Raw genomic sequence first — 17,875 nt, forward strand, 5'->3', positions numbered from 1 at the left:
TCAATCTCTTCTAAGGAAAAATAAAAAATGGTAATAAAAAGAAAATGTGAAATTTTAAATTTAAAAAATCATATCAGTAGTAGTACAGTCGAAATTTTGAGACGAATGAGTTTAATTCGAACCAACCAATGAACCAAAACACATTTGTCCGGTTTGATATAAACCAACAAAATCAAGTAAACCAGTAATATTTGAGGCGCTAAACATACTCTGGCGAGGCTGAATCATAAACCAACCTAAGTTGTTGCTTGACTTCATCTTCTGCAAATGTTGCGTCTATGGCAGTTCTAGCCAATGCAAAAGTTTCTCTTTTACTAAGACCTTCACAGGGAAATGCACAATTTAGTTTCGTTAGCAATGTAAACCATATCACCAGACTCAAGAATCAGAAAACCTCTGTAACTATTGAGATTTGAGCTCAGGTTCTGGAACTTACCAAAGGAACGAACAGCGAGAGCGTACTCATTGCAGAGGGTTGTGGAAAATACTCCAAAATCATCAGTACATAGGACCAATGGATGTTTTGCCTTGTAGAGATCAGCTGTTAAGATCAAGATTAAGATCATGTCAAGGTCCAACTGTTTCGATTTTAGCTTTGATGCATCAAAGAAATGAGAAAGGAGAATGGGAAGCAAAGCAAAAGAAAATGTCTAACCAAAATGGTGTATATCAATGGAAGATATCGATTTGGTTACAATGTTGGACGTTAGACATATTTCAATCTGCACAAAATAACAGATTGTCAAATTGTTTGGAACATTGTCATAAGATCATACGCAGCAAAGAACAGTTGTATAAATATTACCGGAATCCGGAAAGATTTTGCCTTTGTCCAATCTTCATTATTGAAGAAACAGGCATGGCCAACTCGATGCGGTTTGAAATCCAGCATGGCTTGGATTTCTTTTGGATTGGGGACCTACAAAGCACTAAGATAGAGAAAGTAGTAGAAAAACCAAAAAAAGATATTTGAAAATTGTTTAATGGACTTTCAAGAGTTAATACCTCTCCACAGTGAAGAGTGATGTGAAGATCATTGTCTTTAGCAAACTGTAATGCAGGTAAGAAAGTGTTCCTACAAGAACATGGAAGATTTCAGAAGAACTCATAGAGCAAAGCAAAGGAAGAAATAGAACAACAAATTATACAAAGCTTTTACCATTCTCCAACAAGAGGATTCCCTGAAAGATCAATACCAACTACCCCAACATCTCTCATTTCCAATGCGAGCTTGACCTTTTAAGTAAAAAACGAGAATGTTAGATGTTTTTTTGCATTAGTATTTTACGTTTTCGAGTAGCATTGCTTGTTTTCCAACACTTACAGTTTCCATTGCGGACTCGGTTGTCTCTCTACGGTCAATACTAAGAAGAAGCCTAACATAAATCTTCTTTCTTCCAATTCCATCACAGGCATTGTGCAGTTTTTGAGAATCCGATGCCGTAACAAAGTCAATATCAACTTCACTGACAGATCTCAAACCTTCAATTACCGCTTCCATGTAAGAACGTTTACTCATACCAATTGAATCATTCCTCTACAAACAAACAACCACTCTCTTCATTTTTCAAATGTAGAAACAACTAACTTAGGATATTTGCAAAAACAAAAAGAGGCAAATTCTCTAAAGCAAAAACCTCTACAACCACATTCTCTAAAGCAAAAAAAGTATACCTTTGGAGTTGTTCGTAACTCAAGATACACCACATTCTCTAAAGCAAAATCCTCTACAACCTGTGTCAAGATAAGATCAGTAAAGTCTCAAGATTTACTAAAAATTCAAATTGATGAATGGAAAATGAAACTAGGGTTTTACTTCTCTGGTGATCCTTGTCAAGGTTTTGTGATCAGTAGTGACCTTATGGATCAAATCAAACAACTTGAAGACTTCAACTAAAGATCGATCATCTAAGAAAAAAACATCAAACAAGAAAGATTTAACCTTTTAAGTTTTTAGACTAACCATTGAAACTACTTATGATGTCACTTGACTTGAGCAGACCAAACTAAGCAAAATACAGAACAACGAATTCTAAAAGTAAAGACTTTACTTTTCTGAATGACATGTTCAACATCAGCAAACGTTATAACGCCTTTCTCACCAAGAACCTTAGCAAGCTCTCTGTTCATCAAAAAGAAACAAAACCCATCAATATAGAGAAAACTTCAAATTCGAATTGCGCATTCACAATTGACCAGTGTAAATGTTGTGGATACGAAAGATAGAGATAAACAAACAAAAATCGTAAAGTAAAAAAAGATAAGTTTGGGGGGAATTTTACAGAAGAGTGGAGTCTCTAATGGAGCCGTTGAGATGAGCATGAAGCTCGATTTTGGGAAGTGAATTTATCCATTCCATTTTTTGTTTTTGGAGAAAAGAAGAGAAGAGTACGGATTAGGAAGATAATAAACAGAGAGACACAAGTTGAGCTGTAAAGAAGAAGAAGAAGCGTGTAAATTTTTAGCAGTTTGGTAAAAAACAAATAAGTTAAAAAGTACCAAAATAGTTTTGAGCCCATAAACTTCGTTTCCTTACGGCCCGGCCCATACATTAGACCGACGACACAAAAACTTAGCAAAGCTACAACAATGATTTTGTTTTGTCGAATTGAATTGAAATCGCTATTTTGTTTTTGCTTTCAACTTGGTTAGATATGTACTGTATATGAAATAAAATCAAGTGATACGAGGTTTAATTCTGTTTTTCGACCAAATCTTTAGTTACGTTCAACCAAATTGGACATTACGAGCTTCTTTTTCTTCCTCTAGGGTAGGTAAATATCGAAGCGTGTGATCCAAGTCATAATCTTTCCAACTAGAAAGCAAACCAAAACTTCAAAAGGCTGTTTAGTGCGCATGAATAAATCCTGCGGTTCTTAATTGTGTTAAATCTCATTACGCTAATGCAAGCAGAACATTACCACTCTTCATCTTCATCTTCATCTTCTTCACCATCTTCATCTTCTTCACCATCTTCATCTTCATCTTCATCTTCATTATCATCATCTTCGTCCTCATCATTATCATCTTCTTCTTCTTCTTCTTCTTCAAGATGATCATCATCGGTCTCTTTCCCTTTACCTTTTCCTTTTACAAGATAACACAAACATAAGTCAGAAAAATATGAGACTGCAATAACAAAATATATCTCCTTTTTACAACGCTATACTTATATAGACATCATGAACCAGTTTAACCAAATACTTCCCAAAAAAGTCATATAATCCTAAATACTAAGCCAGGTTTAATTCAAATCTGTCTAACTAACTTTTCAGCTCACCAGTGCGGATTTGTTTCACGTAGATAGAGACTTACCTGATACTTTAGGTGGAGGAGAAAATGTTGGAACACCAGAAGCTTCCGGCCAAGATGATACCTCAGGAACAGGAGAAAATGTAGCTGAGTACGTTTTGTGATACCTTTCAACAGTATAACAGTCGTCTACATACTGCAACGGGTTGATTTTTAGCTTATCGTAGACTGCTAGCGCGTGCAGACATGGGAACTTGTTCCTTTGAAACATTCCACAAGTGCAGGTTGAGTCATTCAACTGAACAATCCCGCTGGTAGAGACATTAACCTTACCCATATACCTTTTCTCCTTTTTCGAGTCCGTTGAGACCTGATATGCACCTCCTTCCACTGGCGTTATAACGCAAGTAGTGGCATTTTTCTTGAACTCTTTAAACTTCTTCATGACAGAATCTGTGTACACATCGCCGCGGTTAAGAGAGCCACGGGTTCGGCTAAAAGACTCCTCAAAAGCGTCTCTCAGCTCACTAAACAGAATCATCACACCCCCTGCCATTGCAACTTTCGGAAATGTTTTACAGAGAGCAAAGAGAGATTGAGTTTTTATCCTCATGATTCCGTATCTCCGACTACCACTGTCATGAGCCAGAGCCCACTGATGTGGAGGGATTTGGTTTAACCATTTCCAAGCTTCTGGATTCTTCTCTTTGATCTCCATCATGCTGGATTCAAATTCTTCCTTCTTACTTGACGATCCAGCCTTATCCAAAAGATACTCCATATTGTGATCGCAGTCTGGACAAACGCTACGGAGTTGGGAGCGAAGATGATCCAGACAGAACCTGTGATAAGCCCACGGTTCTTTCCACTGAGACCTGGGTTCATTAATAGCAGCCCGTATGTTAGGGTCGAGACTGGAGATGAGGCAAATGCCTTGCCTCTGTGTTACCTTCTCTCTGATTCTAGTGAGAAACCAACGCCAACTATCAACGGATACTTCCTTAGTAACCGCAAAGGCAAGTGGAAAGTATTGGTTGGCTGCATCAAACGCTGAGGCAATCATCAGTTTCATTTTGTACTTACCGCCCAAGTTTTTGGTGTCCACAACGATCAGAGGTCTACAATGTTGGAACCCTTGGATAGACTGTGAAAATGCCCAAAACACGCTGCGAAAGGAGACGTGTTCACGATCAGGCCAAGAATCATATTGCCAGTCCACAACCAGGCCATTAGAAGAGTGAAGCGCAGACATTAACTTGGGTATGATTCTGAAACTCTGATCCCAATCTCCAAAGACTCTTTTGATAGCTTTCTCTTTCGCAACCCGCAAAAGTCCTTGTGCATCATGGTCCACCTCCTCCACTCCATCAAGGGCATAGCCAAACTTTTCTTCCCACCACTTATCCAGCTCTACAGTTGAGAGCATGGGATGTACCCTGACCGCACGTTCAATCTCATGTTCTAAGAACTCCACTTCAAAATCTTGTGAATTATCATAAGGGAGACAAGTATGTGGACCTAGGCATGACCAAAAGCTAACCTTAACCGTATTTTTAACCGTAACCGGACCGTTTATCAACCGTAACCAGACCGTAACCGTATAAAACGGTTAAAAATTGTAACCGTTAACCGTAAAAGTAAATTAGTTACGGTTAAAAAATAATAATAACCGTAACCGTTAATTAACCGTAACCATAATTAACCGTAATTAATCGTCGGTTAACCGTACGGTTAAACGCTCGGTTAACTGCATATTTAAATTTTTAAAATAAATTATATTATAACTGTATACAATACCCAGATTTAACTAATTCAGTATAAATAATTGAAATCACAAATATTTTTTACTTGTAAAATAAATAATATTTCATAAAATTTTATCTCCAATATTAATATTATAATAATCATCAAATAACCGTAACCGTATTTAACCGTAACCGTAATTAACCGTAACCGTATATAACCGTAACTGTCTTAACCGTATATATAATGATTAAGGTTATGGTTAAAAAATTATAACCGTTAACCGGTGGTTAATTAACCATAACCGCATTAACCGTAACCGTGGTCATGCCTATGTGGCCCACTACACTTGGTTATCTCAAAAAGACCGTCTTTATCTATTCTACCTGCAGAAATTGACCACTTGCATCCCCATCTTACACACTCAAACAAATACATGTCCTTGTCTGTCTCTCTTAGTAAACATTTATGCTGCCTCTTAATGGACCACCAGTCCACTGCCTTCTTCAACTCATCTATGTCTTTAAAACACAACCCCACACGCATTGTAGAATCGTCAAGCCACAAACCAGACACAAGACGAGGAGCATTCTTATCCCGGCCCACCTCTTGTTGTGTACTGCTCTTCTGTGAACCTGAACCATTTTTGTCCCCCACCTTTTCTTGTCTCCTCTGTCTTTTCCTTGGATTTTCCATTGGCAATGGCCTAGCAGCAGGTGGATTTGGTTTAACTTCCAAATACAACTCCACAGTGTTTATCGAAGTGAAATTGCTTGGAAGCTCGAGCATAGTCTTGAAAAAAGTGTCGCTGAGCACGGGATGAAGTAGATACTTAAACTGATTGGGTGATTGAACTACAGGGTACTTACCAATTACTTCAAGCTTTGATTTTTGCTTGTCTAATCCAGTAATTAGATAAAGCTCATCCAGAAATCTGCTAAAGTCGGTATTTTTCTTGACTCTCATCTCTTTAGGAGACGATCCTTCAAAGTAAACACCATCAGGACCATGCTTGATATCACAATCCCAATCTTTCCAGTAACACAACACCACAACCTCGTCGCTCTCAGCCATTATGAGACACAACAAAACCTACAAGAAACAAAAACTTTCAAGTAAAAACCCTAGAAAGCTATAACCTTTTACCAAAAAAAAACCCTAGAAAGCTACACATCAAACGCAAATGTCTAGTGTCTATGACTTTTTTTTAGCAGGTAAACTCATTCCAAACAAAAAAAGGAGAAAACCCAAAACGCTAGACAATGAAAATCAAACTGCTATACAGAAATGAAAATGACCTTTCGCTAAGGAATCCTGAGGAGTAAATGTGATAACTGCTTTTTCTTATGCTTCCGCTTCCTCTGGCAACTCTTCAGAGAAAAGTATCAATCATCCTCGTCTTTCAAATTAATTACACCCTGTAATTAGTAAAAAAAAAGAATTATACAGTTGGGCCGATATAACAAAGCCCAATAATATGTGATCTAGGAAAATAAAGCCTAGCAACCAATGAAGTCGTCGTGATTCGAACGGGTTAATACCATATCCGGTTCAACAAATGATCTGGTAGTAAATAACGGATTGTTTCATTGAGCAAACATGTGGAGAAAAGGGACTTAAGTAATATATAAAGGGTTAGGGCCAATCCACTCATTGCCAATTGGTTTTGAGTTGGAAGCCCATAACAAACCCTAATTTAACATGGTAGCAGAGGCAGAACACACGCTGACCCATTAATTAATCCGGCCCGGAAAGAGGCCCGATCACCCCATTAATTGATGGCCCAAAAGAAGACCCAATTCTGTATAATATGATCTGTACGTTTATTATAGTGTACGGTTACACATACATATACACAATATACTTATATTTACTGTATATTATATGAGTTATACGAATAAAATATATATATATATATATATATATACATATATGTACAGAAAAATATATGTACATATATAATTATACAAATATAAACCATTGTACAGTTAAAATATTTGTACAGAGACGTACAACCGTACAGAATAATGTATGTACAAGTACAATTGTACATATATAAACCTCTGTACATCAATATTTCTGTACACAAATATGATAAAAACCTCTGTACAGCAGTATTTTTGTACGGGCACGTCTTTATGTACAGACATATAATTGTACGAATCATAATTTGTATAAAATATTTTAGAAATTATAAAACAAAATGCATATCAAACTGTAGAGAAAAAAATGATAGATTTTTATGTTTATGAAGTTTTTTGAAAAAAAAATCATGCAATTAGTATTTTAGTTATTAAATTAGTGGAGATGTAAGAAATATAAAAAAACTATATATATATATATATATATATAACATACACACTATTTTGGTCTTTTAACCCACTCTCCTCTACCCTACATCATCTTCTATCTCACAATTCTTCTATCTCACAAACAGTAAAATCAACTCAAATCTCTAATTTTAAATAGTAAATGTAGTATATTGCCTATTTTGTTTCAAAAATGTACTAAATGACAAACTTTCCAAAAGTAAATGGGTGTAGTTGAAAACTTGACAAAAAAGGGGATAAAAGTGAGATTTTCGGAGAATAGAGATACAAAATTGAGAAATTAAAAAAAAAATCCTCTTCACTAAAAAAAAAAAACTTCCGTTATCGATCTCTCTCTCTGAGGGTGGCGATTCGAGTTTCCATGGTGGAACAGAAACCCTAGGGGCTATGTTGGTACTAATTATCACTCTTCACTATTGAATTGGGGATGGAATCAGAGAAACTCCTTAACCCAAGGCTTCTTTCGGTTAATAGCAGCAGCACTACCACTGGTCGCAAAGGTATGTCTGTTGAGTTGCCACAGAAACCGCCGCCGCCGCCTTCGTTGCTTGACCGGTTCAAGGCTCTGCTGAATCAGCGTGAAGATGAGTTCGGTGGTGGTGAGGAGGTTTTGCCTCCGGGTATGGATGAGATTGTTCAGCTTTATGAGGTTGTTTTGGGCGAACTTACTTTTAATTCCAAGCCTATTATTACTGATCTCACTATTATTGCTGGTGAACAACGGGAATATGGTGAAGGAATCGCTAATGCCATTTGCACTCGAATTCTTGAGGTTTGTCTCTTTTTCTTAGTTTCTGCCATTTAAGCTTTACTGTATACTTTGTTAGTGCAAACGTGGAAGAAATTTAGGTTTTTTTTTTATTGTCAGAGTTTTATGCAATTAGAGAAGAGTGTTTAGTTTGTTGTTTAGTGAACTGGGGCTGCTTCTGAGTTACTTTGTTGGTATGTGAATACAGAAATTTTATGATAAAATCTCATGTTTATGCAGGCTCCAGTTGAGCAAAAGTTGCCTTCTCTCTATCTATTAGACAGCATCGTTAAGAACATTGGACGGGATTATGTTCGTTATTTCTCATCCCGTCTACCAGAGGTAAGCAGGCTACAAGGAGATATTTGCTATATTGATCTGTATAGGGCTGAAGCATGCTCATAAAGATGTTTTGATTCTCTGTCTGCTCCTTTAGGTCTTCTGCCTAGCATACAGGCAAGCACATCCGAGTTTACATCCTTCAATGCGCCATCTGTTTGGGACTTGGTCAAGTGTTTTTCCACCGCCTGTGTTACGCAAGATTGAGGTACAATTGCAACTTTCATCTGCAACAAACCAACAATCTTCGTTAGGGGCTTCTGATCCTGCTCAACCAACAAGGGGTATTCATGTTAATCCGAAATACCTTCGTAGGCTGGAGCCCTCAGCCACTGAGAGTGTAAGCCTTTCTATTTGTTATTATGAACAGAGATGGCATTCTTTTATGAATGCATCTGTTACCTTGAAGTTCTGATATGTTTATATTCTATTACTGTACTAAGAAAGCCTGATATAAGATTAGTCTAGCCTCATAGTGACGTATACCTTACATGCATATTTCCTTGACTGCTCCTACTTGACATGCAGAATTTGAGGGGAATAAATTCCAGTGCAAGAGTGTATGGCCAAAATTCACTCGGTGGATATGATGATTTTGAGGATCAGTTAGAGAGCCCATCTTCCCTGTCTGGACCAAGGTCTGGTACAGTTGGAAGTGTGGCCCTCTCGTCTTCTGTAAATGGAGGTAATATTCCTCAGGCTTGCAATCTCCAGACCTGTAAAACTTGATGGACTTTGAATAACCCTTTTATCTTTTGACCCTAATGGTCCTGCAGCAGATGGTTTTCCCAAGAGGTTTAGTGATGGAGCTAATCCTTCTAATCAAGCCTTTAAATATGGAATGGGTAGACTTACTGGCAGAGATGATGAACATATGGAATGGCGAAGAAAGGAAAACTTAGGCCAAGCAAATGATCATGAAAGACCTAGAGCTTTGATAGATGCATATGGAGTTGACACCAGCAAACACGTAACCATCAATAAACCAATTCGCGATATGAATGGCATTCACAATAAGATGGTCACACCATGGCAGAACACTGAGGAAGAAGAGTTTGATTGGGAAGATATGAGCCCTACCCTAGAACGTGGCAGAGCTGGTGATTTTTTACGATCATCTGCCCAAGCATTAGGAAGTGTAAGGGCAAGACCCAGAGTAGGAAACACAAGTGATTTTCATTTAGATTCTGACAAGAAGAATGGTGTAAGTTATCAGCTACGAGAAAACTGGAATTTGTCACAAAATTTCCCCCATTCATCAAACCCTGTTAATACCAGAGCAGGAATAGACTTGAAAGTATTGGCTTCATCGGTGGGATTAGTTTCATCAAACAGTGAATTCGGGGCTCCTCCATTTGATAGCAATCAAGATATTAACACACGTTTTGGTCGGGCTCTTCCTGATGGAACATGGCCTCATTTGAGTGTTAGAGGATCCAATTCTCTCCCTGTATCTTCTACGCACTTGCATCATTTGGCAAATCCTAGTAATTCGATGTCAAATCGCTTGCATGGTAACCCTTTATACAGGCCCGAGAACCAGGTCTCCCAGAGTCATCTTAATGATATGAACCAACAGAATCAGATGCTAGGTAGTTATTTGCCATCTTCTTCTGCTATGGCTCAAAGGCCAATGCAATCACTGCTGCCCCACGTAAGTCATGGGTACCCACCACAAGGGTCAACCATTAGACCATCCTTATCAATCCATAGTGGAGAAGCCATGCATCCTCTTTCTTCAGGGGTGTTATCTCAAATGGGATCCATCTCTCAGAATGCTTCTCTGGGAACCTCTAATCAACCGCCGAGTGGCGCATTCTCTGGTCTGATTGGCTCCCTCATGGCTCAAGGTTTGATCTCGTTGAACAATCAGCCTCCTGGTCAGGTAAATATTCAAACTCATGTCACCCCTTCTACTGCTTGAGATTTGTTTCTTCTTGCTTTATCTTGAATAGTTGGTTTATATATTCAGGGATCATTGGGAATGGAGTTTGATGCGGACATGCTTAAGATACGTAATGAGTCTGCAATCAGTGCTCTATATGGGGATCTCCCTAGGCAATGCACAACATGTGGTCTACGCTTCAAGTGCCAAGAAGAGCACAGTAAGCACATGGATTGGCATGTAACCAAGAACAGGATGTCCAAGAACCATAAGCAGAATCCTTCTCGGAAATGGTTTGTAAGTGGTAGTATGTGGCTTAGTGGTGCAGAGGCACTTGGAGCTGAAGCAGTACCAGGGTTCTTACCCGCAGAGCCAACAATAGAAAAGAAGGATGACGAAGAGATGGCAGTTCCTGCAGATGAAGACCAAACTTCATGTGCTTTATGCGGCGAGTCATTTGAAGACTTTTATAGTGATGAAACTGAAGAATGGATGTACAAAGGTGCGGTGTACATGAATGCTCCAGATGGATCAACAGATATTTTGGACAAGTCTCAGTTAGGTCCTATAGTGCATGCAAAGTGCAGGCCAGAGTCCAATGGGGTAAGCCATTTTATGTATTCTCTCATTTGCATTCATGGTCGCTTCATGAGTTATAATGCAGTTGACTCCATCATCGTTTTAGCTGTTTTAAATATTATTCAGCCTCGTAATTTTCATGATTACCTTTTTCAGGGTGACATGGAAGAGGGTAGTCAGAGAAAAAAGATGCGGAGTTAGATCCCTTAGACCGACTTTTAGGTCGTTTCTTGACTACATATAAATTACATTCTTATTTCTTCATCATCTATGTGCACTTAGTCACACAACACCACTGATGGAGAGAGTCTTCTTTCTCCTCTGTACCATTAAAAAAAAGAGGTTTACACCCACATATTTTATCATTCTTTATGCCTCTAAAATCCTGCTCTGACTTAGAACATGGATCTGGTGTAACTGTTCTGCATTCACTGCTACACCTAACTTCCTCAGGGTTTTTTGTAGTAGTAAAATCAGATGTCGCAGCGGTAGTTCCCCCATGTATATGGAATGTACTGTCTGTTTCTTTCTTGTTTCGAATTGTCTTCTTTTTTCAACTTTAGATATTGCAGGGAAAGACCGGGAAGACTGATATTCGAGTGATCAAATTTCCTTATGATGAATGGATTTCGTAGAAGCTGTTGCTAAGAGAACCAGTTTCAGGTTTTTTCGTTAGAGCTTTCCCGTCTCAGTCCTTTTTATGTAGGCGTTAACACAACTCTTTTGAGGGGTATTTATTCTCTTGACTTTGTCTATAATGAAAATACTTTTCTTCTACTTGAACATTTTGATTTTGAATTTTTATATACCTGTATCATACCTACCGGATATAGAGCAGGATTTATGTTGAAGTAAAAGCTTACAGAACGAACCGTTACATTCAGAATATGAAGTACGGAGGATTTAGAGGTTATGATTAGAGTCATTTTGAGGTTGGTCAGATGGCCAATACAAGTACTTAGCCAGATGGCCAAGAACCAAAGATAATGTTTGTTTATTTTAGGCTTAGTTGGGAAAATGGTTCATTGGTCAAACGGGTTAAGATTTAAGAGAGAGTTAAATAGGAACTAATATGTAGTACTACTAGTAATAACAAAGATTTTTTTACCCATATGGGTCGAGTGCAACAAAAGGGCTTACACAAATACAAGAAAGAAACATACACTTGGGTGGGAGAAACACAAAAAGGGAAAAAACCCATAAGTGTTCCAAAAAAACTGTCAACGACGCCCAAAATAGAGAAATCTAAAAACCGTGGTTTCCAGCAGAAGTCAATACCCGAACCTCTTTACCCTTTTTCATCCATCCGAGATGAAATTAAACGCAAAAGGTGCGTTCTTGACTTCCTTTGGATTTCAAATACAAAAACACAAAATTAGAAACTATGTTTCTCCTTCCTTCCTTTTCGCTCTCTCTTATTCTTACTTCTGCATAAAAACAAACTACATGATCAAAAATCTTTGTCGAATATTTTTATTACTTGTCCCACAAGAATCCGATTAGGTCAAGATCTTAGTCGTGGATTCATACCTGAAAAAACTACGCTCCTCCTCCTCCTCCTCCTCCAGCGTCACAAGCAACTGCCGCTTTAATCCTCTCCACAGTACATTTGATCAGACTATTAACCGTGGCCACCGAGCCAAGTGAGAGTTTAGCTGTAGGAACAGAGTCAACAAGAATCTGAAACGCAACGGTTAAAAGCGAACCACCACAACTCCCAGCAGAAGTAGAAGAAACAACTTCCTGATGGTTCCCATCTCCTCCTCCCACAGAACCATCCGGTAAAATCGCAAAACCAGACGGCAACAACGCCACGTAATCAGGATCTCCCCCGCTTAGAACCACGTTCATTGCCACTATATCAACAGGCGCATAAATCACATACGACCCTGATGCGTCCGTACAACTCTCTTGTAGAATCAACATGTTGCTCTGGCTTGAGTTTCCGCTCTGTAAACAAACAACAACAAAGTTTTCAGAATCTGGAAATAGTAAAACTAAGGAGAGAAGTGTTGGTTATTAACAATGTATGTCTCACATTGACTCGGAGCAAGGAGACGCAGTTCCCAGGTTCTCGACCATTGGCTATATGGGCCATTTCTTGAACCATGCCTCCATTAGACAATATATCCCACTGCAAAAAATCAATCAAATTAAATAAAAAACCTTCCAATTTATATCCTATACATTTTTTTTAAAAAAAATGGTTAAGTACACATAATATGATCTCAATACATTATCAGTTCATGTTCTTTGTTTACTCAATTATATAATTTACGATATTTTCTATTGGTTCTGATTAATAAGATTTCATTATTTAATAAGATTCTTGAATTACCTCTTTTCTTGAATTTTCGTCACGGAGGAAATCAAAAACACGTTTGGGAGCAACAGGGATCCAGAAGGAAGTCGCTGCACTAAGAACAATACCCGGAGGTCTTCCCGGATCATCCATACTCTTCCGGGTCATAACCCGAACGTCATCGGATCCTGTTGTCGACATTGTTGTCCAAGCGTGTGCAGTCGACGCGCCTACACCACTGCAGAAACTCATCACCATCCTCTCAGCTAGCTTCAACATACTCTTCCTTCCTTCAGGACTCGTTATCACTGCATATATTAATAATTACCATAAATTATAAGGACCTACTAGTTAAAACAATTTCATTCGAATCAGCCCCAATATATTCGAAATTATCTAAATAGCCCATACCGGAAAGATCACCAGGAATGTTGTTGGCCATGGAGCTAGCGAGCCGCTCGCATTGTCGTTCGAGTGTAGCCACCCAACGTTTCGCACCGAAAGCTAAACCGGAATGAACCAAGGGTTTATACATATTGTGTACTGATCTATCATCTACCTCCATATGCTCTATCCATGTAACCTTTCATACCAATATCACCCCATAAGTTTTATAAATTTAAACTTTATACACTAAACTTCATATATATATACACAGTTAAAACCCTTTATATCTTCTGATCTTTTACATACCTTAGAATAACCATTAGGTAATTCTTGAATGAGACAACCTGAAGGCCTTCTTCTGGTTCTTAAGATCGGAGTACTTGGTCTAAGGCTGTCTAAAGAGACATCAACCACAGCCCAAGAACCGTCACTATGCTGTTTGCAGTATCTCACAAAGTAGTTCTCACGCGTTGGGACTAGCGGAGACGGAACTTGAAACTCAGCTGTCATCTTCACATACCAAAAAAAAAAACATTCAAAATCGAATACTATTGCATTTGATGTACAGTTTTCTTGAGAAGCAAGTAATTAAACTGATATATACATACCACTTGCAAAGCACCATTGTAGTTCCCAGCAACTCCAGTGGAAAGGACTTCAAGTGTCAAGGCTCTTGACACAATCCCAGAGAAAATACAAGACCATTGATTCTTAAAACCCACATCAAAAGATTAAAAACTTTAGTTAGTTTTTTTTTTCTCAATCATTTTTAGCGGTTAAGTTAGTTCAAAATCAAGAAATGAATATAGTTACCACATCCATGAGAATCTCAACGAGATTGATGTGATTCATTATAACAACAGCAGATTCTCTCGACGCCTCTGACCTCAATCCTAACGGCTTTGGTCCTATTCCTCTCGGAAACGTTCTAAAATACTCTTCTTCATTGAGAATCTCTATCGAATTATCGGTTGAAACCCATAAAGGATCCCCTGCTTGAGCCATTCTCACGAGTTCCTCCATAGCTGCAACCGCTAGCTCAACGATTATAGGCTTATCAGTCTCAGAAGGGATCGAAACCGACCTCAAAATATCCCCTGTTCCATACATATCTCCTCCAAAGCCTGTTTGGTTCCCAAAGTTTCCAACTTCAAGATCAAGCGAGCGAGAAGGCGCGTGGATCGCTAGTGGAGCGAAAGACGTTCCTAATGGCTTCCCAACGTATTTGGCAGCAATAGCAGAGATCCTATCAATCTGTAGAGATGATTTAGTAGTAAGTTGAGAATCCAATGTTTTAAATTTGTAGTCATATAGACAGATGTATGTATATACCTCTTCGCGGAGTCTAGCATTTTCGATCCTGAGATGCTGTTCGTCGAATGACATTTCTCCAATAGCAGCTGGACCACCACAGTTAGGGCATGTAGCATTGCTTAGAGCTTCTTTGTATCTATTGTTCTCTGCTCTGAGTTTGTCATTGTCTGACTTTAGAATCTGGTTCTCATGCCTCTCACTTTGTGCCTATAAATATTAGTTACACACACAATACTTTATTAATATGAAACTATAAACTTTATAAAATCAAAACAATTAATATCGGCTTTAAGGAGGATAAATAAATGTATTGGTCAAATTGTTACAAACCTTCATTTGAGTGCGTTTGTTTTGGAACCAAAACTTTACTTGAAGAGGCTCTAAATTGAGATCACGGCTCAACTCTTTCCGTTGCTTATCATCTGGATGAGGACATTCTTTAAAGAACCTGAAAAATCCAACCGAAAAAGCTTGAAATAAAGAGACTGAAAAAGTTATGACTCTCTATTAAATGTGACATGAGCTATATATGTGTGGTTTGAGGGTATTTTCTTACGATTCGAGTTCTTGAATTTGGCGTTGCGTGTGGCGATGGTAACGCTTCTTTTTGTTGGGACGTTGGTTAGGATCTTGAAGCTCTTCACCAGGATTCTCAGTGGTGACTTCGGCACCTGACTTGGTCTCGAAATCATCTTCTCGGCTTCCGGTGATTCCCAAGTCATTATCTGATGTACTCTTTGGGGTCATATCGAACATATGATGGCTCTCAAACATGTTTGGATGATACATTGTGATGGATGATGATTGGCTATGATATGCTCAATCAACTATATATTAATCAAGAAATGGGGTTTGGAGTTGTCAACTTTGGTTGCCTTCAAATCTTCAAGGTTTCTAATCAAAATATATTCTTGATTTGATTTTCTTCCTCAAGTATATCTTCCACTGCCAAAAATCAAAATCAAATTAGTTTAAAGATTATATATATGAAACGTTCATATGTGTATATAGAATGAAGAAAAAAGAAGATCATTATGGAAATGGAAGAAAATAATGATATTAAGGGAAAGTTGTATAATTCTAGTTGTAATATGGAACTATATATATATTTAGCTTTTGTCAATAATTTTATCATTTTCATAAGTAACCGTTGTCTAAACTAAAAAATGTCAATTTTTTTTTACGATCCATTTGCTTGGTAATATATAAGATATAACATTTTGATAATTATGTATATACCCAAAAAAAAAATTACGATTAACAAATGTTAGAGAATATACGTTTTTTCTTTAAACTAAAGAGAGGAACAATGATTCGACAAACGGAGATACGAAAATGTGTATATACATATACAAATGAAATATTTACTTTATTAAAACAATAATCAATTTAGTATATCATCTAAAATGTTAATTTTACAAATAATGTGATGAAAATATGAGGAAACATTTGGATAATAGATCCACAATGATATTTTATTAAAAAAAGTTAGAGAAGAAGAAATATCTTCCTTCACATTTTTTGTTTTGGTAAGCGATTATCTTATAGAAAAAGTCAAAAAACACTAATGAGATTTCACAATAAAATTGACGGGACTTACATAAACAAGAAATGAGAAAAAGAAAGAAACAAAAAATGAGATTTATATATGTGTATACATGCTCACAGTAACATATCTCCAAGCCTGTGTACGTCTAAACACACACAAATCAATCTTGAAACCGTCAAGATTTCTGAAAACATCAGATCTATCGGACAGATCTAGCTAGCAGACGGTGGAGGAAAGAAGCAAGAAAGAGAAAAAGAGTTTTATGTAATAAACCCTAATTTAAATGATAAGAAGGAACATGATAATAGTAGGTTGTATAGTATTAACTTAAATGCTGAAAATACTTACTCAAATTCGATCTGAAACCCTTTTGTGTGATGTTAAGAAAGTTTTCGAAACCCTAAAAGACAGATCTCTTTCTTTTGTTGGTTGAAGTTTTTGGGTTCGAGTTTAATGATATTTTCTCTCTCTCTTTTGGTCGACTCACAGAAGCTAGTACGTGAAGAGAAGAGAGAGAGAGATAGAGAGAGAGAAGGAGATTCACAAGTTTTTCTAATCTCTCTAAATTGAATTTATTAAAGAATTAAATTGACCTTGGTCTTTGTGCACTTAAAAAACCGAACCGTTTCAAGTAAGTAAAAAGAAAAATACTAAAAAATGTTAATGTAGGGTTTGATTAATTAGTATATATAGGGGTTAATTAACGCGTTGACAATAAGTCAATATGGTCCTTTTTTTGTGTGACACAACCACCAAGTAGATTTCGTCAAACTCCTTTTGAACTCCTAACTCCAAGAAAAGTTTTTTTCCGTAACGCTTTATTTTTTATTTTTTAATCTTAGATTCATAGTAACTTCATACAAGTCTCCGCAAAAAGACACAAACACATTTATACATTAAACTAAACTAAAACAAATCTCAGAGAAAAAAGAAACACAGGTCAAATCATAGGAAACAAGATCTTGAGATCTAAAGACTTCACAAACAACATGCAACACATATATGGATCTGATCTGTAACCCTAACCCAAGATACATAAACACAGAAACATGCATATGCATACATAAATGTGTATATATATATATATATGTACTCTCTTTTTGTAACATTGATAATAGAGATCTTACTTTTGGAGACACAGTGAAACCCTAATTCACAGTGTTCTTTGGTTTATCCCCATGTGAATTGAAGAAGAACAGAAGCTCGGGGGACAATGGCAAAAAGAAGTAAACACTAAACAGGGTTGGTTGCTAGCTAGGGATCCGAAAAACCGTTCGGTTACCCTAAAACCGGTGGTATAATCTCAAACCGGCCGGGGAGAGCTAGCTAGCTAGGTATTAAGAAACAATGGAAGTTTTGTGGTTGACGAAGAAGACGAAGAAGGAAGAAGGAAGAAGATGAGGACAAGAGAGGGAAAAGAAAAAGGAATAGGTGGAGAGTTTCAATT

At 37.4% G+C, this 17,875-nt stretch overlaps 4 protein-coding genes across 6 annotated transcripts; 1 reads left to right on the plus strand and 3 right to left on the minus strand.

Annotated features, from left to right (window-relative positions):
- Positions 1-34: 34 nt before the first annotated feature.
- Positions 35-2,407, minus strand: LOC17883572 (adenosine deaminase-like protein). The gene is made up of 11 exons (XM_023781221.1): positions 2,283-2,407; positions 2,052-2,122; positions 1,817-1,908; positions 1,675-1,734; positions 1,325-1,537; positions 1,160-1,236; positions 1,006-1,075; positions 806-919; positions 656-722; positions 437-541; positions 35-321 (listed from the first exon to the last, which is right to left on the minus strand). The coding sequence occupies exons 1-11, from the start codon at positions 2,357-2,359 to the stop codon at positions 200-202; spliced, it is 1,068 nt and encodes a 355-aa protein (XP_023636989.1). The 5' UTR covers positions 2,360-2,407; the 3' UTR covers positions 35-199.
- A 372-nt stretch (positions 2,408-2,779) lies between these two features.
- On the minus strand, positions 2,780-6,386 carry LOC17884646. The gene is made up of 4 exons (XM_023781069.1): positions 6,294-6,386; positions 5,337-6,087; positions 3,316-4,770; positions 2,780-3,087 (listed from the first exon to the last, which is right to left on the minus strand). Exons 2-4 carry the CDS (start codon positions 6,067-6,069, stop codon positions 2,918-2,920), a joined length of 2,358 nt encoding a protein of 785 aa, XP_023636837.1. The 5' UTR covers positions 6,070-6,087; positions 6,294-6,386; the 3' UTR covers positions 2,780-2,917.
- Positions 6,387-7,617: 1,231 nt separating this feature from the next.
- Positions 7,618-11,680, plus strand: LOC17881365 (polyadenylation and cleavage factor homolog 4). Of its 2 annotated transcripts, none has more exons than XM_023780603.1 (7): positions 7,618-8,097; positions 8,314-8,415; positions 8,510-8,752; positions 8,941-9,097; positions 9,189-10,297; positions 10,385-10,900; positions 11,033-11,680. In XM_023780603.1, exons 1-7 carry the CDS (start codon positions 7,753-7,755, stop codon positions 11,075-11,077), a joined length of 2,517 nt encoding a protein of 838 aa, XP_023636371.1. In that variant the 5' UTR covers positions 7,618-7,752; the 3' UTR covers positions 11,078-11,680. The 2 variants fall into 2 exon arrangements, with proteins under 2 accessions (XP_023636371.1, XP_023636372.1); XM_023780604.1 differs by having other exon boundaries at positions 9,192-10,297.
- A 248-nt stretch (positions 11,681-11,928) lies between these two features.
- On the minus strand, positions 11,929-17,875 carry LOC17883132 (homeobox-leucine zipper protein PROTODERMAL FACTOR 2). 2 transcript variants are annotated; one of them, XM_023781106.1, is made up of 12 exons: positions 17,556-17,875; positions 15,436-15,824; positions 15,210-15,327; positions 14,898-15,086; positions 14,379-14,819; positions 14,174-14,275; positions 13,872-14,075; positions 13,590-13,761; positions 13,215-13,486; positions 12,915-13,010; positions 12,407-12,826; positions 11,929-12,303 (listed from the first exon to the last, which is right to left on the minus strand). In XM_023781106.1, the coding sequence occupies exons 2-11, from the start codon at positions 15,666-15,668 to the stop codon at positions 12,416-12,418; spliced, it is 2,238 nt and encodes a 745-aa protein (XP_023636874.1). In that variant the 5' UTR covers positions 15,669-15,824; positions 17,556-17,875; the 3' UTR covers positions 11,929-12,303; positions 12,407-12,415. The 2 variants fall into 2 exon arrangements, with proteins under 2 accessions (XP_023636874.1, XP_023636875.1); XM_023781107.1 differs by lacking the exon at positions 17,556-17,875 and adding an exon at positions 16,777-16,921.

Source organism: Capsella rubella, unplaced genomic scaffold (genome assembly GCF_000375325.1).
Source record: "Capsella rubella cultivar Monte Gargano unplaced genomic scaffold, Caprub1_0 scaffold_6, whole genome shotgun sequence".
NCBI lineage: Eukaryota > Viridiplantae > Streptophyta > Magnoliopsida > Brassicales > Brassicaceae > Capsella > Capsella rubella.